At 34.5% G+C, this 25,628-nt stretch overlaps 1 protein-coding gene and 1 long non-coding RNA gene across 14 annotated transcripts in view; one reads left to right on the plus strand and one right to left on the minus strand.

Moving 5' to 3' along the window:
• Positions 1–9,122, plus strand: part of LOC144971261 (uncharacterized) — a 9,615-nt gene extending 493 nt beyond the window's left edge. Inside the window, exons 2-7 of one of the 2 annotated variants that reach the window (XR_013645105.1) lie at positions 2,581–2,636; positions 3,971–4,144; positions 5,028–5,101; positions 6,872–6,931; positions 7,917–8,001; positions 8,639–9,122. This is a non-coding gene — a long non-coding RNA (uncharacterized LOC144971261). Of the gene's footprint in view, positions 1–2,580; positions 2,637–3,970; positions 4,145–5,027; positions 5,102–6,871; positions 6,932–7,916; positions 8,172–8,638 lie in introns of those variants that run through there. The other variant, XR_013645106.1, reaches the window with a different exon arrangement.
• A 149-nt stretch (positions 9,123–9,271) lies between these two features.
• Positions 9,272–25,628, minus strand: part of LOC144971259 (uncharacterized) — a 32,408-nt gene continuing 16,051 nt past the window's right edge. For all 12 annotated transcript variants that reach the window (XM_078911850.1, XM_078911848.1, XM_078911852.1 and 9 more), the window contains exons 9-12: positions 19,166–19,462; positions 16,483–16,680; positions 11,583–11,792; positions 9,272–10,267 (exon numbers count right to left, since the gene is read on the minus strand). In XM_078911850.1, coding sequence (XP_078767976.1) covers positions 10,056–10,267; positions 11,583–11,792; positions 16,483–16,680; positions 19,166–19,462 — 917 coding nt within the window. In that variant the 3' untranslated portion in view covers positions 9,272–10,055. The remainder of the gene's footprint in view (positions 10,268–11,582; positions 11,793–16,482; positions 16,681–19,165; positions 19,463–25,628) is intronic.

The following is a 25,628-nucleotide window of genomic DNA, read 5'->3' on the forward strand; positions in this document are numbered from 1 at the left end:
ATGCGATTTAATTCAACTTTTTTTTAGATCGAGCAATGATTTTTAAATATCTCAAAAGGTGACAGTATGCTCTTTTTAAGAGGCATTTTAAAGACAAACTTTTAAAGTGGTGAATACATTTTTATTTTTTATTTTCATTTTCTTTTGTTTTTGTTTATTTGTTTGGTTCTAATTTTGTGTATGTGTGTGTGTGTGTGTGTGTGTGTGTGTGTATTCTTTAAGTACGTGAATGAATTAAGACATTCGGGATAGGTTGGAATCACGCAACTTCTTAGCTTTTTGAAAGTGACTTTTAGAAATTCTAATTTTAGATCATTTGAAAAATTGGAGCTCTCAACAATTACTTTCGAAAAAAGGAGTTAATTCTGAGTGTTCTCCACCGTCACATGTCCTTTGCTTATGTATTTCATCTTTTAAAAATTATTATTTAAAGCATTTGCAATAAATGTAAGTCGTTTTTTGTTTGATTACAATAGTTTTGACCATGGGCAATGAGGTAATTATTAAAACATTACGATTTTGTAAGTTGCATTCTATCAAATCTATAACAAATGGAATTCGAATAGGCTACTGCTTAATATACAAGACGTTTGATTCCACAAAACGAAAGAGACTTCATTTGTTGAACAATTATTTTTCAATGTATTTTACCAACTTTGCATACAGCCATTATTTGTGAAAAAATATTCATGCGAGATGGATTTCCCTTCTAATGAGAACCAGTAACTGGAGGTATAAGATTATGTTCGTATCTTATCATGCATTCTTAGACTCTACATTAGAATACGTTTATAAAGAACAAATACAGGGAGAAAAAAACAGTTCTTCTAATGTTATGTGAAACAATACGAAAGAAATGGGGCACAGAGATGCAATGGCCATTTCCATCAATTTGTTTTAAGCGTGCTCGTCATAAATATGCCCTACTGTATCATGGTCCATACAGTGATTCAAATATTATTGTCTCAAAGGACGAAAATCAGATGTCATTCCATGCTGTCCCCAACAATAAGGTAATCAAGGTGCAATCTGACAGCGTAACATGAGCCAGAAAACATTTGATTTGAAATTGTTATACAACTCTACAATGCTGCTTCATAATATTTAAAAATCTGCGAACAAAACAGAAACAAACAAAAATGAAGCAAACCCACATTTTTAGAGATATTTGACATTGTTTAAAGAACGCAGTGCAGACTTCGAGTTAAGTTTCTTTGGTCGGTTTCCTGTTTATTGTTTCAGGCAGCTTTGAAATAAATAACTGATGGTGTTATAATACGTGTCCTACATCATCAATCTGGTATTATGTTAGAATGAATTATTCGAGAACACTTACGTGTATTTAAAGAATGACCAGAATAAGAGGATAACATAATCAACTCTCATTGATGATTACAAATACATATTTTTAACCGAAATTTAGTATATTTAGTTTAATAATCCACTTACCAACTGTAGGAAAATTGTCACATTCGTTACGATTCGAACATTTAAAAAAACTCATATTCATTGTATAAATCACAAAATATGGAAGAAAAGGATTGTTGTATTTACAAGATCTTAATGCTGTTTTGTAAAGCTTTATTGTGGTCAACAAAATAATGTTCTATTTAGTATGCACTTATTGTTGTTGAATTTGAGTTTGAAAATTCATTTTGTGTGTTGTATCGATATAATATTTTCGTAAAAATCTTGAAAATGATCTGTAAGGAGAGAGTTTAGATTAGTGCGGGGCGGTCCTTGGCAAGCTTAAGGACCACGGTCCTACGGTCCTTGGGAAATGAAGACCGCAAGGACCGGTCCTAGGACCGGTCCTTTTCGACATTGAACATTCCTGAGAGACTGTTGGAAATTCGAACCGGTTTGACCTTTGAGACCATGGGATCGTTCATTCTTGAACCGTTAAAGACCGCTACAAGACCGTCGGACCGCGGTCTAGACCGGTCTTCAGCGCGGCACTAGTTTAGATGAGACAATTAATCATAAATAATCAGAATTACGAATTTTAAGTTATATGCAGATAAAGAATGCGCATCTACTGCCTTCAAAGCACTAATTCTATTTTACTTATAATATTTTATAATTTTGAGCATCGTCCTCTTAATTGGATTAAGGCCGACGTCTTCTTAGATATATACAGGTCTGATAAACGAACACAATTATAAGTTGGTTGTCATCATATTGCCATTATTGTTATTATTATTATAATTATTATTATTTTTCTTCTTCTTCTTCTTCTTCTTCTTCTTCTTCTTCTTCTTCTTCTTCTTCTTCTTCTTCTTCTTCTTCTTCTTCTTCTTCTTCTTCTTCTTCTTCTTCTTCTTCTTCTTCTTCTTCTTCTTCTTCTTCTTCTTCTTCTTCTTCTTCTTCTTCTTCTTCTTTTATTATTATTATTATTATTATTATTATTATTATTATTATTATTATTATTATTATTATTATTATTATTATTATTATTATATCATCATGATTATCATCATCATCATCATCATCATCATCATCATCATCATCATCATCATCATCATCATCATGATTTTCATCCCCCTTCTAGTTAAAGGTACACTTTAAAATTGTCCACAGATCCCTAGTTCATAATGACCCAGTCAACAAAGATGTATTTCGGGATTAAATCTCCAGTGAGTTTTACATGAGTATAAGTCATTACTTGTTACGAAAGTCTTAAATGCATTATTTAAATAAATTGTAATAATAATATCTTCATTAGCTTATGACAGGTATTGTCTTAGTACATATTAGTAGTGATAATAATGATGATAACGACGACAATAAGATGATGATAACGACGACAATAAGATGATGATGATGATAATGATAATAAATAACATCTTCATCATCATCATGATAGTTGAGTTGGTGATGGTGGTGGTAGTTAGTAGTAGTAGTAGTAGTAGTAGTAGTAGTAGTAGTAGTAGTAGTAGTAGTAGTAGTAGTAGTAGTAGTAGTTATAGTAATAATAATGTTGTTAGTAGTAATAGTAGTGGTAGGAGTAGTAGTAGTAGTAGTAGTAGTAGTAGTAGTAGTAGTAGTAGTAGTAGTAGTAGTGTAGTAGTAGTAGGTAGTATGTAGTAGTATAGTAGTAGTAGTAGTAGTAGTAGTAGTAGTAGTAGTAGTAGTAGTAGTATATAGTTAGTAGTAGTAGTAGTAGTAGTAGAGTAGTAGTAGTATAGTAGTAGTAGTAGTAGTAAGTAGTTAATAGTAGTAGTAGTAGTAGTAGTAGTAGTAGTAGTAGTAGTAGTAGTAGTGTAGTAGTTAGTAGTAGTAGTAGTAGTAGTAAAGTAGTAGTAAGTAGTTGTATATAGTAATAGTATAGTAGTAGTAGTAGTTAGTATAGTATTGTTGTGTTGTTGTGGAGTAATAAGTAGTTAGTAGTATTATTAGTAATATATAGGATATATATATTTATAACAGTAGTATAAAGAAGTAGTTGATAGCAGTATTGAGCTTGAGCTTTTATATAGCGCAATATACACTAAAAGTGCTCAAGCGCTTTTAAAGGGGTCCTGACCCAAAAGCAACACGTAACGTGTAGAACGAGACATACGCTGCAGGGGATATACCATTTTTTTCGCACAGAGACAACGCTGTTAACAACCAGGTACTCATTTTACACCTGAGTACGGTGAGAATGTGAGTAAAGGACTCAACTATGCGTCGAGCGAGGCTCGAACCCAGGACCTTCCGATCCGAAAGCGAGTGTATACCAATAGACCACATGGCCGCACAGTATTAGTAATGGTAGTATTAGTAATAGTAGTGGGAATAGCCTAATTATTGATGTAAATAGTATAGTTTTGAGATATTGATAATTCTGTGTGAATGTGCTAACACGTCAGTAAAATATTAAATATATAAATGAATAATAAATAAATGAATAATAAATAAATGCATAGATAAAGATAACATATTTTAAAACGAATTCTTTTTAATAAATTGCTACTTTTTATTTCAGGTATTAGTTTTTCTTTTATGTTGTTGTTATTGTTGTAATGGCGACCCGACCCTAGTTTGAACTCCCCTATAGGAGCACCTGGTTTTGGTGGGGTCTATGGTCTGGGAGGAGCTATGCACTCACCGTTCTTATTCGACAGAGATGATGTTGATTTATTGTTTCGGGCGCCAGCTTGTAAGTATAAAACTATTGTATTTAAACTACGATCACCACTACCATTGCCATAGACATCATCACCACCCTCATCACAACCACCACAACAACAGCATCATCACAGTTTTGGGACCACCATCATCAACAACCACAACAACCATCACGACCGTCACCACCACAACAACCACCAGAACAACATCACACTTTTAACACCACCACCGCCATCGCTGTTGACATTACTACGACCACCACCAGCATCACAACCACAACTATTGCCATCATCATCGTCATCATCAACATCATCATCTTCGTCGTCGTCATTATCATTATCAACAACATCGCCATCATCATTATCATCATTGCCAACAAGAAGAAGATTAAAATTCATTTTACTAAGGCCAACTTATTGAGCAAAAGAAAACAAAACAAATTAACATAAAAATCTGAAAAGGTGTGTATGAAACAGTGCGAGACAAAGCAGAAAGAAAAATACAAGAAAAAAAATCATTTCTTGTTTATTTCATTCTGCTTTGTCTGACACTGTTTCATATATAACTTCTCAGATTTCATCCTACACCAGTGCCTGCTTCCTAATTTGTTACGGCCGACGTGTACATATTTGCAGGTCTGATAACCCAAATTGTTATGCGTTCATTGTTTTAATGGAAATACTCTCAAACCAGCTCAAATTTGCATTACAACCGTGTTAAATCAAACCCATACGTGTATTCGGTTATCAGACATTCAGACATGCACATAAGTTAACGAAGTGGTTATTCAGTATCAGATACTGCATAATGCCAAAGCCAAAAGTTAACGTCGGTTACAACATAAATAAATAATGCCAATCAAAACATTGGAAACACCAATAAATATATAATAATTTATTTCCCTTTATTTTCAGTTGGTTCACCAATCATGCCAGCAGCGGCACCCATTGCTCAACCACCCACAGTTTTAGTTGTCGATGGACAACGGGTATGGTCGTGTTATTTTTAAGACACTTATCTGACCACAATATGGTTCAATTTGACTCTAATTAATAGACATACTCATATATTTGAAAATTTGTTCGGTTTATTTACTGTTGGAATAATAGATAGATCGACACACACACACACACACACACACACACACACACACACACAATATATATATATATATATATATATATATGTATATATATATATATATATATATATATATATATATATATATATATATATATATTATTGTGATAGATTTATCAAATGATTTTAAACAACAGGTAAGTTGCTCCATAAACGAAACATTCTTAGGGGAAAATAGTTGAGAAGTTAATCAGCATTGATTCGGGGAATTAATAAAAAGCATGGTTGCTTAATTTGTTTTCTATTAAGATTTCTCTTATCCTTTGTATACAGCTGTTAAAGTTGTGACTCGGCGGTTCATCGGTACAGTGCCTCGAGTCAAGTGATGTTAAGCATCGTCAGCGCCTTGATGGGTGACAGTGGTGGTAGAAATTTCTAGCCAGGACGTTTTTTGTTTTTTTTTAGGAAGGCACTCAACCCACATTACTCCACCCGATTCAGATGTGAATGAGTACCTGGCTATAAAGCATTGACGGATATTTAAGAGTGTTAGTACAAAAGGGTCGCCTAATAGACTATTGGTACTGTATGAAATGGAAATACGGTTCCACATGGGTTACTGGGGGAATAAATGAAACGTTGTGAAGCGCACTGAACCTGGTAAACCTCTGGAAATGCGCGATATAAATGTTTATATTCATTGATTTATGATGTTACAATCGTCATAACTTAAGGCACCGGTTATACCAATTAATGAATTAATGATTATTTGTATTATACTATAGTACACATTTAAAACGAACACTCTTAAAGAGAATTGTTGTTCGTACGTATTATTACATCTTATGATTTTAACGAAAAAAAGTGAAGTGATACAGTTATAAATGTCTGTTCATATAAAGAGCTGTTTTCTCTGCAAAAAGGTTTGATTTATATACGTTCACTACTAACTGTATTCTGTTGTATCCTCATGTCATATAAATATTTAATTTTTATTCTCTTTGCTCTAATGGTATAGATGATAAACAGGGTACACTCAAAGAGTGTGTAGGGTAACGTAGTTACCAAGAGCTCTCACTTCTCTTAACCGCAATGCTATTGTCGCGTGCCAGGCGAGACAGCGAGGTGGGTGTGCTCCGCGTGTATCATGCGCGCTAGGCTTACTGATACAATGAAGAAAATACGAGTAGAAGACGGAAGATGCTTGGCTTCACCAAAAGCGGGAAGTGAGAGCTCTTGGTAACATAACAATCGTTACCTACACGCTCTTTGGTACACTAAACGTTGTCTATTATTATTTTAAAACATGTTTTAAAACAATTCTCTTTTATAGATTTTTGGGTAGACTGCAATATGTGCCATCTTCAATCCACTGCTACTTTGCTCTGTATTTTAACCAGTTAACTGCCGTCGTCTTGAAAAACTCGTATTTAAAAAGATGACCAGAAAACTCCTTCAAATATTGATCGATTAAAACGACCTCATCTTGACATAAACTCTCAAACCTGTGACTCTGCGAAGTCCCAAGTTTGAGAGTTTTTGTAAAGATGAGGTAATTTAAATCGATTGATATTTGGAGAACGAGTTTTCCGGCAAAATTTTTCGGTGCGAGTTTTCCAGAGCACGACAGTTAACTGGTTAAAGCAAATCATCAATAATCTCTATTTTCTTATTCCAGCCAGGGCACACTGTTATAAATAACGACATATCGTCCCCGATTCCAGGAGTCAGATATGTGGTAAGTACATGAAAAGCAATTGCATTTTATTTATACATGGTTCTTCTTTCATTCGCCTCATGCTCTACGCGCTTTACTAATCTTCGTTTAACCTCCCCGAAGCCATGATAAGGGACACCATTTCCATTTTTTAAACTTAAGCTTTAAACATTCTCGTGTGAAATGTATTCTTAAATTATATATTCCTGCACTTCAGTATGGTATTAATAATAATAATAATGATAATAATAATAATAATAATAATAATAATAATAATAATAATAATAATAATAATAAAATAATAATAATAATATAATAATAATAATAATAATAATAATAATAATAATAATGATAAAATTAATAATAATAATAATAATAATAATAATAATAATAATAATAATAATAATAATAATAATAATAATAATAATAATAATAATAATAATATAATAATAATAATAATAATAATAATAATAATAATAATAATAATAATAATCTTTTATTCATCCCAAAAAAAGGAAAGTTATGTACAGATGTGTGTGTTAAAAATCTTGATACAAATAAATTATGTGGTTTCAAGGCCTTCAAACGGCGACATACAACAATATAAATTTACACCGATAATAGGATAAAATGAATATTAATTATCAGATTAGTTACAGACGGACTCTACTTTCCAAACTGAATTTAAGTTGTATGTCGGGATGAACAAGTTGCTGGAAATTCAATTTATAGCTACAAATATGAAATTTTGGGTTAATTCTATTCGTTATGCTGAGAGTAGTAAATACTCTTTCTTACACTGCAAAAGACCCAAAGTTCGTATTTCTTACTTCTTATCATTCCAATTGGAAAATGTACTTTTTAAGGGTTCCATTCATCCCGACATAATACCGTTTTGAGACTGTGGGTCACATATTATTCTATATCTATTTTTGAACATAAAAACCCCATACTGATTCAGATATATTAACAGTTTCTTGAAAGTGTAAAAAATACAATGTTGCAGGTCCCAGATCGGCTATCTTCAAGGCGTTTATCGCCTTACAGGAGATCACGGAACTATAGAAGGCGTTTTGGTTATTATGGCTGATGTAAGTATCCGTTTTCACTTTCTTTATGCTTTCTAATATTCCGTTCCCCTTCTATGGAGGTTCCTATAAAGTAAAGTTGAGATGACTCAAAAACAACAGACGGCAGATTCGAATCCTTATCCAAAATTGTTGTTGTTTTTCTCTGTGTACCTGCCAGTTTACGATGCTCACATTATATGATCTAAGTGGAGACAGATTAAGTATTTCATAATTCTTTATTAAATCACAACCCTACCGTGTAGAAGTTTGTTACAGTTTGTCGTGTAAACTGATAAAATTGTAGGTGCATAACGTTTAATTCTAAGCCAGATTTGGACTCTTCTCCTTCCCCTTCTCCCCTTTCTCCTCCTCCTCCTCCTTCTCCTCCTCCTCCTCCTTCTACTACTACTACTACTACTACTACTACTACTACTACTACTACTACTACTACTACTACTACTACTACTACTACTACTGCTAATACCACACCTTCTGATTTTCCTCTTCCTGCTTCTTCTTCATCATCACCACCACCACCACCACCACCACCACCAAGACAAAATTGAATTCTGAACTCTTTACAGAAACTTCGATTGTCACCTACTACTGTCATTATGAGTGATGTCCTTATGCCGTGTTTATAAATCTTCAATTTCAGAGAGTCCAGCAAAGAGCATGCACATACATGTACATAACTGACTTCTTCAACGAGGGACTTTCAGGGTACACAATCGTAGTCATCCATTCATCATTCTGGAAAATAAACTTGTGATCATTGAAAAAACTTGATTCAGTTTTATGTGTTTATATCATCATCATCATCATCATCATCATCATCATCATCATCATCATCATCATCATCAAAATCATCATAATCATCATCATCATCATTATCATTGTCGTCGTCGTCGTCATAATCATCTTCATCATCATCATCATCATCATCATCATCATCATCATCATCACCATTAACACCATGATTATTATTTTGAAAGTGAAAGGCCACACTTACTTAGATAATTTTCAGCCTCATTAGGCTACATGGAATCAACTTACAATTTCCATCAATTGCCATTGTTTTCTTCCCTTCTTTTGCTCCTCCTCTTCCTCTTCTCCTTCTTCTTTCTCCTCCACCACCACCACTACCACCACCACCACCACCTCCTCCTCCTCCTCCTCCTCCTCCTCCTCCTCCTCCTCCTCCTCCACCACCACCACCACCACCTCCTCCTCCTCCTCCTCCTCCTCCTCCGCGTCTGCCTCGTTTTGCCGTCGTTGTCCTCCTCCTCCCTTTTCTTCTTCTTCTTGCTAACTTTTGATGTCTGATATTTTTCTTTTGCTCCTGTTATGTCCACAAAGGCTATCATCTTGAGCAATAATGTGATATGAAAGAAATACTTTCTTGTCCCAATGCTCTCCCTTCCCATTCAAGTTCCAACAGTGAGGCAAGACTGGAATTTTTAAAATAATAATATTCGAAAAAATAGACAAATGAAATTTGATGGAACTCCTGGTAGAGGGCCAGGACTGTAGCCAAAAACCGGACGAAATTGAAAGAAAATGTCAACGCCTTATGCGCTTTCTGACGTGAACAGATTTAAGGTTCAGTTAAAGAAAATCAAATTGGATTTATGCGGGTGCTGAAAATTGAATGTATAGCTCTAGTCAAAAATTTGGAAAATTGAAAATGGAAAATGTTTATTTGTTTTAGTGAGGATGATGGATTTCGTTTCTTAAAAATAAATGTTGTCTTTACTTTTATTTTTCATCATAATTTGGTTCAGGTCTGAATACCGACCGCTTATTTTAATATTGTTGTAACGAACAATATTTTGCATTGGTTTGAGAGTATTTTCATTATAACAATGATCCCATAACGGTTTGGGCTATCAGGCTTCCAAATAAGTACACTTTGTGTTCAACCCGACATAGTACATATTTCAAGTTTTATAGTTGTAAATGTGTGAAACAATAACCTACATACATGATAAGCAAATTTCTAATTTCTATTCGTGTTATTTCAATAAATTTCAATAAATTTCTCTATATGGCTTAATTGGTATCATTCAATTTTATCAAGCTCCAGGTCTGCTGTAACCTTCATAATCCTCATCAATAGCCTGATCTGAGGGTCTGTCGTAAACGGCTGCTTGATCGTAGAAATGCTCTCCTTGCCCTTTTCTAGATGAAAGTTTCTTTTCTTTATTTCCGTGGCTCAGCAACGTCTCCTTCTTCTTTGTTGTATCATTTTGCGATGTCTTTCCGAAGGGAGGTCCCTCGTCATTGCCTGAAAAAAGATCAATCTTCATTAGACGATGTTACTTAAATATCAATTTTGATCTTAACAAAGTAAAAAATTTGAGTTGAAATATATATCATCATTGAGGTAAAAAGAATTCAATTTAATAATAATTATAGGACTTTTATTAAAGTCGAATGGCTTTGTTAATTCTATCTATGTCGTAAAAATGTCCTCCTTCAAAATATTTTTGTGACAAAAACCTGACGTATAAGTAGAATTCGTTAATTTTAAAAGAGAGCGTCTCTTCGAGGTAAACCTCTTTGAATTGAAATATATCTGACGTTTATAAAAGTGACCTTGTGCTTTTAAATCGTGCAAAATCCACTAAATGTTCTTAAAGCGCTTTACAAGGGGTCCCCAGCCAACAGAAATATTTAACGTGAAGAACGAGACATGGCGCATGTAAAGCACTTTTACAATTTTTTTCGCCAAAGACCATTCGGATACCAGTCCAGTGCTCATTCTTTACCACAGAACTGTTTCATTATATGAGTAAAGAGCCTTTTCCAAAAACTCAACTTTGCGCTTAAATTGGGACTCAAAACCAGGGACTAATTGGTCCAAATGACCATTGTCACAACATCACGATGCCATAAAGTGAACAACAGTTCTCTTCAGCATCACATAATTTTTGGACACAACACATGCATAACAGTGCTATTTATTGATAAACCACATTTTAAAAAATTGACCAGGAACCATTTACTTCATACATCGATCGATTAAGACCCCCTCCCCCCTCCCCCCAACACGTCAAAAGTTTAAATCTGAGACATCAAATAAAGTCTTGAACTTTTGAAATCTCATGCCTTAAAATTTAAAAAAAAGTTTAGAATCATCTTTATCTCTCAATAAAAGTTTGTTTTTTTTTGGACGAAATAAAAAATAAGTCAGTGTATGACAGAACACTAAAAACTGCCAAAATATTGCCGACATATATTGTTGCCACACGTTTGAACAGTTCAGTATCTAAAAAGGGAGAAAGTACAAACAAAAATTAAGACCCGTGGTTCAGTATGGCTCAGCGGTATGGTCTTTGTTTCGAACCCGAAAGGTACCGAGTTCGACTACCCACCGCGTTGTGTGACCTTAAGCAAGTCACCTAGTCCGAGCCTTAGTTCATTTTGCGGCGCTGCACTGCGGCTGATGCCTGGGTTATTCCAGTCTTCCTTTGGAATAGATCCTTTAAAAAAATGTCCCCTCAGGAATGAATAAAGGAAATTTATTTATTTATTTTATCAGAACAAGAGCCCATCATTCCAATCACTGTACAAAATAGTTGAAAAAAATGTAAAATCACCTTGATACAAGTAATCGATGTGACTGTAAGAATAATCTGCCATCGTCCTAGCATTCACGTTATCTGTGTATGCCTCTTGCAACGGTTCCCTTTCGGGCAAGAATTCATATGGCAAGGACGGCTGTAGAATGACTGCAGAATTGGGAGTGAATGATACTTTTCCAACGTCAACTTTCTTTTGCATATTTTTCTCTGTCCTTCTGATGCCCACTGAAATAAATTAGAATACACATGTGGCCGATTGTCTCAAAACTGTGCCATGTCTGGATGAACCTGATGCCTAATATGGAATCTAAAGATTAATTCATAGACTTTCTTTAAATAAATTACGTACTTGAGGAAAAATGGCTCTGACCAGTTAAGTGGAAAACTCGTATTTAAAAATTAAGCCATGAAAACTTGTTCTTCAAATATCGATCGATTTAAATGACCTTAAACTTGGCAAAACCCTCAAACCTGGAAACTCTAGGGCTGAGTTTTCTAGCCAAATTTTTATATACTATTTTCAGAGGACGGCATTTACCTGGTTAAACTTTAGAATCCCCCAATTTCTCAATTCTATCATTTTGAATTTAAATTCAGTTTTCTTCATCTCGTTTGATACCGACAAATAAAATAATAATTATAATGGTATAGATTTATAGTGCGCCAAACATCCCTTCACTTGGAGGGCTCTGGGTGCATAACAGATTAAGCTCTAACAAACTAAACGAACAACGCTAATTATAAACATAATCAATATCCGTTTGACACGGTAGTTCTCAAATATTATAAGTCCAATCGAAACTATCTAGCTATAATTATTATTTTTAAGATATATGTTGTGATCAATGCTCTGCTTTGCACTTCATTGACGCATATCAGTGTTCAAATATACAATAGAAAATCAACCCAAAAAAATCCCCTCTTAACAGACGTGTTATTATTTACAGGTCTGATAACCCAACTTATTTTGAGTTCATTGTTGTGGTGGAAATATTCTCAAAATGACGCAAAATATTTTTCATTACGACAATGTTAAATCACGCCCATAATAACGCTTGGTTATCAGACCTGCAAATATGTGCACGTAGCCCTTAACCCTTCAAAAGGAAAAACAAATAATAACACCATTTGCAAGGAATACGCAACTAATTCATAATGAACATGGACCAAAAGAGAGTAACAACGAGACAGTGTTTTAAAAAGTGATTGGCAAGATTAGGTTTTAATTTGCATCAGTCCTACCTATACGAGTATTTACGAGCCTTTACATACGACGCGAGTTCGAATCCAATGATTGCCAATTCATGGATTTATTCTTTGCGTCAACTGAATCTAATTTCCAATCGATTATGAAGCTGGAGCGTTTTTATCACAAGATAGGACACACAAAAGAAGTGTGGCATTATCGAAGAGCGATACTCACTTTTTGCAAACAGTTCTCCGGAGGATGGAATAGACAAGGAATTTACCCAATGGAAACCGTACGGTGCTCTTATTGGCTAACCAACCAGCGGCCTCGATGAGAAAAATATCCGCCATTTTGATGTTGGCTGGGAATCGCGTTACTATAGTAAACAAGCGCTGATCGGCCGTTCATGAAAACAAGTTGCTGCTCGCTCGTTTAACTCAAAATTATTCAAAACGATCTCTCTAAAATGATATAAATGTGACTTCTTAAGGTTTTCTTCACGGTCAAAACCACACAACATTCTATTAATGATTACGTCCGAGGCAAAAAGGAATATTGACAGGTCGACCGAGAGTTGAACTCGTGAGACGACAAACATCAATGCGAAGTGTATCGAGAGTCAAGCTATTGTTTGTCTTGTCCTATTCTATATAGAGAAAAGGATAAATAGTATAGCCTCGTGTGTGAGTGGTTGCGTGTCATAGTCTTGTTTTTAAATTGTTTCTGTTGTTTATGTGTGTAGTGATGACTCTCTCACACTCAATTTCAATGCCGAAAGAGGAATTCCCGCACACAAGAAAGGGGAATTGGGGTGGTATTTGGCATACATATTGTATAGTATCTAGTTCTAAATAGATAACTGATTAGAATTATATTATGATATATAAACACAAATGCCAAATACAATTCCGAAGTTTCCTTATTTCAAATGAAGTAAAGCTCCAAAACCTAATGGTAGTGATTGTAGTACTGAGTGTTAGTGAGGTGATGTGGTGTTGGTGGTGGTTGTAGTTGTAGTAGTAATAGTGATGATGATGTGGTGGTGGTGATGATTGTAGTTGTAGTAGTAGTGGTAGTGATGATGATGTGGTGGTGGTTGTAGTAGTAGTGGTAATGGTAATGATATGGTGGTGGTGGTGGTTGTAGTAGTAGTGGTCGTGATGATGATGTGGTGGTGGTGTTTGTAGTAGTAGTGGTAATGATGCGGCTATGTGGTCTAGTAGTATGACACTCGCTTCCGGATCGGAAGGTCCTGGGTTCGAGCCTCGCGCTCGGCGCATAGTTGAGTCCTTGGAAAAGGCTCTTTACTCACATTCTCTCACCGTACTCAGGTGTAAAATGAGTACCTGGCCGTTAACAGAGTTGTCTTTGTCCGAAAAATTGTAATATCGCCTAACAGGCGTCATGTCCCGTCCTACATGTTAAATGTTGACCAGGGACCCCTTGTATAGCGCTTTGAGCACATTTAGTAGATATTGCACTATATAAAGCTCAATTAAAAAAAAATATTTCAATGATGATGATATGGTGGTGGTGGTTGCAGTAGTAGTAGTGGTAGTGATGATAATGTGGTGGTGGTTGTAGTTGTAGTAGTAGTGATAGTGATGATGATGTGGTGGTGGTTGTAGTAGTAGTGGTAGTGATGATGATGTGGTTGTGGTGGTTGTAGTAGTAGTTGTAATGGTGATGATATGGTGGTAGTGGTGGTTGCAGTAGTAGTGGTAGTGATGACGATGTGGTTGTGGTGGTTGTAGTAGTAGTGGTAATGGTAATGATATGGTGGTAGTGGTGGTTGTAGTAGTAGTGGTAATTGTAATGATATGGTGGTGGTGGTAGTAGTAGTGGTCGTGATGACGATGTGGTTGTGGTGGTTGTAGTAGTAGTGGTAGTGATGCTATTGTGGTGGTGGTTGTAGTAGTTGAGGTAGTGATGTGGTGGTGGTTGTAGTAGTAGTGGTGGTGGTGGTTGTGGTAGTAGTGGTAATGATGATGATATGGTGGTGGTGGTTGCAGTAGTAGTGGTAGTGATGATGGTGTGGTTGTGGTGATTGTAGTAGTGGTAGTGATGATGATGTGCTGGTGGTGGTGTAGTAGTAGTGGTAGTGATAATGATGTGGGGCTGGTGGTTGTAGTAGTACTGTTAGTGATGATATTGTGGTGGTGGTTGTAGTAGTAGATGATGTGGTGGTTGGAAAACACATTACAGGTTATTATAATACATGATTACACACATTCTCTAACTTCATTTTTTGACAGCTTCGTTGTGCCATAAATATACGCAACAGTTCTGAAACATTTTATTGTGGATTTTGATATTGTTTGTTGTTTTTCTTGTGTCGTTATGTTGACATAGATACCGAATGAATGGTAATTACTACATTCTCAGCCAACAACAAAATGGCGCTGAATGCTTTCATTGGTGGACACTTTTTAGGCTTCGTACGTATTCTCATTCGTTTAATTCTATGAATAGAGCAGTAAAGTTAGGTGCCCCAAACGTAAACAATAACAAGTTGCTAGTGATTTCCGTTAGGGACCGGAATAATTTACGCATAATATAGGTCTCCCAATTTTGTAGTTTGAGTTGTAGGCAATACACTTTCAGTATTGAAAATATGTTTACATAAAATCTAACAGTTGCAGAAATAATAATATAAGGCTAAATTATTCTGAAAATCAGGCTCCGAATAATTCTCGTTTTGTTCACACCAGCGCAATAATTTGCTCTGGTCTAAAAATAGATAGACTGTAACTTTTGATAAATTTTAGAAAATTTTACCTTTTGTTCCATAAAATATCCATATCTAGACATTATTTGATGCATGATCGAGTATTTATGAATATGTGTTTCTTTTGCCACCTAACAGCCAAATTTTAAAGGTTCTTTTTTTCTATTATTTACATTGGAACGTGAGCTGTCAAGACAGGAACATGTGGTTTGCCACGTGCTTCTCGACCTTTGTTTACGTTTGGGGCACCTAACTTTACTGCTCTATAGATAACAAAATTAAATTGAAGCCTCGATTACATTTTATTTTTGTTGTAATCGAAGCTTCAATTTAATTTTCGAAGACGTATGAAGTGGAATTTCGGGTTTTCCCTTTGCCAACAAAACATGATGAATAAGACACCAAAGACGAACGAGAGATGAGAAGATGGCGCTCTAAAGGCTTTCGAGCTTCGTCGGTTTCGTAACTCGATTGGAAATTAGGACTTTTTAAAAGTTATGTTAAAGGATATCGCCATGAAATGACGATCACGAGATTCAAAGTCACGTCATGTTATAGAAAAGTATATGTACATTTATATAGCATATTTCCCACAGATTTACCATGCTCAATGCGCTTCATAATGTTTTATTAATTCCCAATAGTACATATGGAATATTATTTCCATTCCATACAGTACCAATCGCCTATCAGGCGGCCTTTTTCTACGAACATTCTTTCAATATCAGTCACTGCCTATAGCAAGGCACTCATTCATACCTGAGTCGAGTGAGGTTAAGTGTGGTAATTGCCTTACACAAGGACATAACGTCGGGACCAGCATTTTCGACGACCAATGTCATCCATTCGGCCACTGACTACGCTTAACGTTGATTGAATTTTATGACAAGACGAGCATCGTATCCCTGAGCCACAGTGTCATACTCAGATACTCAAGTTTGATGCGGATCAACAATTTTAAAGATGGAATATACACTTCCAAAATTAAATGTACTAACCTTTGAAACCAATGATGAAGAATAGGATGGCCACAAAGACGATGCCTAGTGTCACTCCGACTCCGATTCCAATGAAAACCCCATCATTGATGGAGGTATGGTCATCTATGTGACCCTCAGAAGTTGATCCTTCAACACTAGGTATAGGGTATACCACTGTAGATGTTTCTTTTTCCTCTTCTTCTACTTTTTGCTCCGCTTGATATGGATAGAGAACAATCGATATATTTGATTAAAATTGTGAGTCCCACTTTTGAACAGACATAAGTCAAAGAATAAATGGGGTAGGGCAACCAATTTCTTCTAAGTCTTATTCAACTTCGATACATCTTCAGAGAGCCAGATGTCCATCACAGGAAAGCAATCACTTTATCTGGCCATATACCACATACACTTGTCGACGTCGTCGTCGTCGTCGTCGTCGTCGTCGTAGTAGTAGTAGTAGTAGTAGTAGTAGTAGTAGTAGTAGTAATGATAATAATAATATTATTATTATTATTATTATTATTAATAATAATAATAATGATAATAATAATAATAATAATAATAATAATAATAATAATAATAATAATAATAATAATAATAATAATAATAGTAGTAGCAGCAGTAGTACGAGGGCTCTTTCATAATTAACCGAAAAATGCCTGTAAAATCCGCGATTTTTATGCTATCAACAAAATTCTTGCACGTGTTCATACCTTGACTCGTCCTTCATTTCTCTACGTAACAGCCAAGTCTGTCGACACACTTCTGCCAACGCCGCACTATGGAATAGATACCCTCTCGGAAGAAATTTCCGTCAAGGTTTTGTGGCCATTTCCGCACATGGTCAACAAGCTCTTCATCGACATCAAAGCGCTTTCCTGCCAGCTCACGTTTCAGTGGCCCAAAGAGGTGATAATCAGATGGTGCGAGGTCTGGACTGTGTGGTGGGTGTGGCAAAATCTCCCATCCATATTTCTCTAGCCAACCTTGCGTCACTCGTGCTGTGTAGGGTGTAGCGTTGTCGTGTTGCAAAATGACCCCGTTGGTCAACTGCCCTGGGCGCTTTCTGCGAATGGCCTCCCTAAGCTTGTCAAGAGTTTGGCAGTACCTTGCAGCATTGATTGTTTCTCCAGGTTGTAAGGTTTCGAACAGAATAACACCACGACTGTCCCAGAAAACAGTTCCCATTATTTCTTTGCTGACCGCATGACTTCGAATTTCTTCGCGACAGGTGAGGATGGATGTTTCCATGTCATCGAATCTTGCTTTGTTTCTGGGGTGCAATGGTGCAACCAAGTCTCATCACCGGTGACTATGCTGTCAAGAAAAGTCACATCGTACCCTAGAAAGTCTCCGCCGGCGTTGGCAGTATGCCCGTGAACCCTGCGTGAGCTCTTGCTTCTTCTCAAAAGTTCCCTGCAGATGTCCAATCTTTGTTCTTTATGATTGTCTGTCAATTGCTTAGGAACCCATCTTGCGCTAACTTTTCTGTAGCCAAGTTCATCAAATACAATTCTATGGGCAGAAGTTTCCGAAATTTCAAGACTGCTTGCGATTTCATAAAGTTTCAACCTCCTGTCTTGACGAATAAGCTCATCAACTCGCTCCCCATTGTCTTCTGACGTCGCAGTTATCGAACGCCCTCTCCCTTCCCTGTCTGTCAAGTCGGAATGGCCGGCTTCAAACAAATTACACCAGTGATAGACTTGTGTACGGCTTATAACATGCTCACCATATACACTCTGAAGTTCTTTATGAATTTCGGTAGGATTCAGACTTTTCGCGTTCAAAAAACGTATGACAACTCTGATTTCCTCCTTTGACCAAGTTTCAAGGTGGGCCGCCATCTTTAAAATCGTCTAGAAATTCATTGTGCAAAATGATGCACTTCATAATTTCTGGGAATATCCGTAAGATAATAAGGAATATCATGTCGTTTACAGAATTAAAAAATCACCAATGGTTGCTGAGCAATGGGCATTTTTCGGTTATTTCTGAAAGAGCCCTCGTAGTAGTAGTAGTAGTAGTAGTAGTAGTAGTAGTAGTAGTAGTAGTAGTAGTAGTAGTAGTAGTAGTAGTAGTAGTAGTAGTAGCAGTGCTAATATTATTATTATTATTATTATTATTATTATTATTATTATTATTATTATTATTATTATTAATAGTAGTAGTAGTAGTAGTAGTAGTAGTAGTAGTAGTAGTAGTAGTAGTAGTAGTAGAAGTAGTAGTAGTAGTAGTAGTAGTAGTAGTAGTAGTAGTAGTAGTAGTAGTAGTAGTAGAAGAAGTAGTAGTAGTAGTAGTAGTAGTAGTAGTAGTAGTAGTAGTAGTTGTTGTTGTTGTGAAATGAAATTATGCCATTTGGCAACGGAACCGTTAGATACCGTCGCCTAGGCATTCATGAAGGAATATACATAATCCATCAAACAGGATATCTGATGTTAACAAGAATCACCTATGTTGTCCAAGGAGTATTAACTGTTATAGTAGTAGTAGTAGTATTAGTAATAGTAGTAGTAGTAGTAGTAGTAGTAGTATTAGTAGTAGTAGTAGTAGTAGTAGTAGTAGTAGTAGTAGTAGTAGTATTAGTAGTAGTAATAGTAGAAGAAGTAGTAGTAGTAGTAGTAGTAGTAGTAGTAGTAGTAGTAGTAGTAGTAGTAGTAGTAGTAGTAGTAGTAGTAGTAGTAGTAGTAGTGCTCACCGAAAATAATCGTCACATCTCCCGAATTTCCGCTCTCTCTGCACAATTCGAATCTCATCAGGCATTCACAAACTGTTCCGTTCTTTATTCTAGACTTCTCTATGAAAATGGTCACTTCATTCGTGCCTGTTTTTTCTTGGTGATCTTCGTCACATTTTAGGAACAACGCCATCATTGGGTCATTACCCCAAGGAGCCTTGCAGGTAATTACTAAGTTCTCTCTTTTAGGAAGAATTATGTGGTTCTCAGTTATGACACCTTGTGGTCTGGTTGATATTGTCGGTTTCATGGTTGATTCTGTGAATTTGCGATTTAAAAGTTTTATTACACACATGTACATACACTTTCAAACACTTTCAAACACACACACACACACTCTCTCTATCACACACACATACATACACACAGTGTTTTGTGTGTGTGTGTGTGTGTGTGTGTTTGTGTGTGATGTCCCTCGACGGTATGGTCCTGAAGGTACATCTGGCTGAACTGAGTAATATCTGAAAAGTGACTAAAAAGTCATAATGCTTTTTTTCAATTTTTGACTTTTAAAGTTATTTTTCTATCATAAAATCGTACTTTCATTAAATACGGTCTTGAAGTTTAAAAAATTATTTTTTAAAGAGAGTATACCTTGTTTTCACCCATTGAAAGAGGGATCATTTTGATGTCCGTTGACGAATTTAGCCTTGGCAAAAGGACACCAATCTGGTAACTTTATTCTTTTTTCTCAAAGGGGAACTCCATTCCGACCTTCGCAATGCTATTTTTAGCCCCTTGACCCCATCTTGTGGTCAAATTATTTCCTCATAAAGAGTGTAGCCAGTTATGTAAACAGAAGTAGGCCATGCATAGTTACCAACGGAAAACCCCTTGAATCTTTCTGTCTCATCTGTCCTCAGGAGGATCACATGATCATAAGTTATGCAAAATAGCCGCTTACGCTGCACGGTTGTTGTTTGAGATGATATTTCAAGAAATTAAAATATCTTGCTTCATTATAAATTTAATTTTATGAGATATTTGACAAATGAATAATTTAACTTATCAGATTCGCGAAATTGTATTATGACTGGTCAGAGCGAGGATGTGTGTTGTGGCGTGGCTGACCGAGCCTGATGATGCGTGACGGTGTTGACTGGGATGGGGTGAAGTGGTGCTATAATGATATGATGACACGATATTGAGATGTTTGCAGGAATGGATTGGGGATGAATAAAATAAAGACTAGCTATAGACGAATATAAGAGATGGTGCAGACGGGAGGGAGAGAGAATAAAAGATCTAGGAATTAAAGAAGAGATGGTGAGAGGGGAGAGAGAGAGAGAGAGAGAGAGGGGAGAGAAGAGAGAGAGAGAGAGAGAGAGAGAGAGAGAGAGAGAGGAGAGAGAGAGAGAGGGAAGAGGGGGGAGAAGGAGAGAGAGAGAAGGGGGGGGGGGCATGGAGGGGGATGATGAAAATGATGCGGAAAATGAAAGAAAAAAAAAACCCAGAGTGGGTGAGGACCCTTTCCTCTCTGAGTGCAAATATCTGTTACCACCCCCCCCCCCTCTCAATCCCCGACACCACCCCCCCCCCCCCCCCCCATTCCAGTCAATAACTCCATCAAATTCGAACACATCGATTGAGTATGGTAAATTATCGTTGAGCTGCCACTTTTTCATACCTTTGTGTCACTTTGAAGTGTTATATTGTTTGACTGACTCACGGCCTTTCGCTTTTCAGTCAATCGACCGTAATGCCTCGGCTACATTCGCCAGTTAATTTGTGAGGACTTTCCAAAATTGAAAATCTTGTGAAATAGTGCTGATATCACAACTAAACTTTAAATAAACCTTGCACTGTTGAAATGGATAAAATTATGTGTACTGTTTGTTGGGTTAATTTTTTCACTCGAGAGTCAATTCACAAAAATATCGTCATTAAACAAACGAGTGCTGTGTAAAAACTGATGGAGCGAATTAAAAATAAATTGACACAGATGTTAGTCACACGCTATATACAAATATTGCCAACTTTCATTATGATAGCTCAAATAAATATAATATGCCGTTGCTATGGTGATGTGTGTAAAATCTTTAAGTGCAAATTTCTCAGAATTTTGGATCTGAGATTTGCAGGAATCTCCCAATTTCAAACTTGTATAACTGAGCCAAAAATTATGGTACATCAATGAAACAGGTATCAAAGTAAAGAGATCAGAATGATCTATTCAGACATACCAAAAGGTCAAAATGTCCAAAATGTACCTTCCAGACCAAACCGTCGCGCGTGTCACACACACACACACACACACACACACACACACACAATATATATATATATTAATATGTCACCACACACACCACCACCACACACATATATATATATATATATTATTTTAAAAAAATAATTTGTTTTTACACACACACACACACACACACACACATAATATATATATATATATATATATATATATATATATATATATATATATATATATATATATTATAATAGTCCTTTAAACTCCCAAGTTTGATAGATTTTGATAAGATGAAGTTCATTTTAATCGATCGATATCATACGGCCAATTTTTCTGGCCAAAATGTTAAAAGCCCTCGTAACAGTCCAGCTATGCCATTGCACAAGGCATCATTCCCTGTCTCAAGAAAAGTGGCAACTAATAATCAACCAAGCCTGGTTTGGAAGTCTTCAAGAACTGTAAATTGAGATCGATCGCCGGCTGGAGTAAGGATAAGCCTAACGGGCTTCTACCATTTTCAAATTACCAACCCATATGATTAAAATTAAATAAATAAATTAAATAACTAACATAAATAAATATTAAATAAATTAGATCCACTCAATTAGAGCGATTCTTCCTGTGATTAAATACTTACAGGATTAATAGTTAAATGTGTAAAAAATACATCATCCATAATCTTCATTCTACCTACCACTTATTCTCTCTATCTTTTCCTAATTAAACGTTTGTATAGAATCATTTTGTGTGTTATTATTGTCTTGACTGACTTGCTATTATTACTATTAGTTATAAAGGACCTTAATGTTATTCTTAATCACCCCTAGATTAAACGAACCGTTTGTAGTGTAGGTTGAGCTGGGAACAGTAGTCCATAGCGTGCATACTAGGTTCGAACCCATACCATTAAAGTCATCATTTGGACCCCAACCCACATCAAGCACAAAACCCCGACACAGTAAGGTACACAAATGAATGTACAGCTTCAAAAATGGACATCTTTTTAAGCACAGAACGCCCCAACTCTACGAGCAGATTTTTCAGGTCTCACAGTCGAACACAATTAATTATGAGCTTGTTTTAATAACGTTACAAAGCTCAATATTTTACATTAGTATGAGAGTAATTCCGTTAGGACAATTTGTATTATCAGTCCTGCAAATAAGTACACATTGCCCTCACTGGATGTGTAAACTTTCTCCCGTCATCTGGATTGTACTATTATGCGAATTTTTGCCGTTTTCAAATGTTTCTTACAGAACAACCCATTTCTCATTTCTTCCATTTTAGATTTCAATAAAACTGTGGAAATTGTTAAATATATTGGTATCTTACATTTTCAAATGATTTAGCTCGGTAGATACGACAAACATACTACACACACACACACACACACACATATATATATATATATATATATATATATATATATATATGTGTGTGTGTTTGTGTGTATACTTATGACATTAATGATAACACAGATAACGACGATGATGATGATTATGATGATGATCATGATATGATAATGATGATGATGATGATGATGATGATGATGATGATGATGATGATGATACTTATGATAATGGTGATGGTGCTTGTGATAGTGTTGTGATATATGTAACAATATGTAAAACAGGCATTGATATGAAATTCATAAAAGAGTTAAATAACCTGACTAAAATAATAAAGTTTCAATCCCTCCTGTTTAAAATGTCAAGATGAAAAAAAATCAAATGTTCAATCGCTTCGACTAAAACAGTTTTAAAAATCTGAATATCTCTCAAATTAGCAACATGTTTCACCTGCCAATTTGCTTCATCATTATTAAATCGCCACGTTATTGTCTCACGTGTTAGAGATTGAGACATTTGGTGGCATAATTGGTTGCATAAGTGAAATGTCTCCTTGTTTAGGGAACACTATCACATCCATGTATTATTATTATTATTATTATTATTATTATTATTATTATTATTATTATTATTATTATTATTATTATTATTATTATTATTATTATTATTATTTCTGATTATTATTATTATTCTGATTATTATTCTGATTATTATTATTATTATTATTATTATTATTATTATTATTATTATTATTATTTATTATTATTATTATTATTATTATTATTATTATTTATAATTTATTATTATTATTATTAGTAGTAGTAGTAGTAGTATTATCATTATTATTATTATTCTGATTATTATTATTATTCTGATTATTATTCTGATTATTATTATCATTATTATTATTATTAATTATTATTATTATTATTATTATTATTATTATTATTATTATTATTATTATTATTATTATTATTATTATTATTATTATTATTATTAATATTATTATTATTATTATTATTATTATTATTATTATTATTATTATTATTATCACCATCATCATCATCATCATCATCATCATCATCATCATCATCATCATCATCATCATTATTATTATTATTATTATTATTATTATTATTATTATTATTATTATTATTATTATTATCATTATTATTATTATTATTATTATTATTATTATTATTATTATTATTATTATTATTATTATTATTATGATGTTATTATTATTATTATTACTATTATTATTATTATTATTAAACAAAGAATGCAAAATCTATGGATTATTTCAAGGTGTTAGTAGACAGGGAATTATATGATGGGAGATTTATATATGACGAATAATACTTGTTTGCACTGCTTTTGACATGGCTTTCAATCTTGTAGATATGTATATATCATGCATTGTTATATTATTATGGTTATCTTCTATATGCGTATGTGTGTGTGTGTGTGTGTGTGTGTGTGTGTCTGTGTGTGTCTGTGTGTGAGTGTGTGATTTATTATTATTATTATTATTATTATTATTATTATTATTATTATTATTATTATTATTATTATTATTATTATTATTATTATTATTACTATTATTATATTATCATTATCATTATTATCATTATTATCATCATCGTTATTATTATTACTATTATTACTATTATAATAATAATAATTATTATTATTATTACCATCATCATCATCATTACTGTTGTTTCTCTATTTTGAAGAAGTTTGCTCTCTATATCGTGTTGAGTTGAGCGACCAGCAATAGAGGTTTATTTATCAAAACCATCGCCCCACTCATGCATTTAGAATAGCAGCTGTTGATCTACATTGGATTTTATCTGTGGGCTGAGTGACAATATGTGACCAACCGTGTCAGACTGGTATTTGTCGGAATGAACAAAGAGAAGAAAATGTTGTGTTTGATGTCAATATGATTCGTATGATGGAATTTAAATTTCTCAAAATTTAAGAAACAAAATTCACTCTCCTCAATGAAGGCATTTGTCGGATATCATATTTTACAAATTACATAATAATTTCTTATAATATAATAATAATATATATAATAATACTTTATTGCATCCCAAAAAGGAAATTTCCTGTACAGACGTGCTATAATTTACACAACAAGACAAAAATACAATGGAAATAGGATGTATATATATATATTAAAAAAAGGAGAAGCTCTATAACCAGAGCTGCGCTTTATAATATGAATAATATCAACCCTGTAAAATAGTTAAAACTGTCACTATAAATTGAAAATTGAAAAGATTGCAAAACAAATAAATTAATATTTATATTTTTTAAAAGTAAAAATGAGAAATAATTATATAAAATGATTATTGCTTGTTGTTATAAAGCCTAATACTGGACGGCAGAAAAGATTTTCGGTGTCTCTCTGTTTTCGTTGAAATAGAGAAGGGCGACCACTTCTTTCTGACATAATAATTGATGGTCTTAGTGGATGATACTGGTCATTTAATATTTTAGTTATTTTATTTATACAAAATTTCTCGTATAAAAGATCTACATCGTTAACATCATTTATATAGCGTTTAATGGATTTTTTAATATTTGAATTTATTTTGTTCCTTTCCACTGCTAAGCAATTGCATCAGGTCTGATATGTACATATATACAGGTCTGACATCTGAACCCACTTATGACCCTAGTTTAACATTGTTGTAATGTATAATATTTTGCACCATAAGTTGAGATTTCCATTACAATAATGAGTCCGTAAGGAATTAGGTTATCAGACATGGTAATAAGTGCACGTGGATCAGGCCCATTCCGACAGAGTACCACTTCAATGTCGTTGGTCACATATCGGGAGTTGGCGGCTTTT

The sequence above is a fragment of the Berghia stephanieae genome, chromosome 4 (assembly GCF_034508935.2).
Source record: "Berghia stephanieae isolate SIO BIC M18660-M18661 chromosome 4, UCSD_Bste_1.3, whole genome shotgun sequence".
Lineage (NCBI taxonomy): Eukaryota > Metazoa > Mollusca > Gastropoda > Nudibranchia > Aeolidiidae > Berghia > Berghia stephanieae.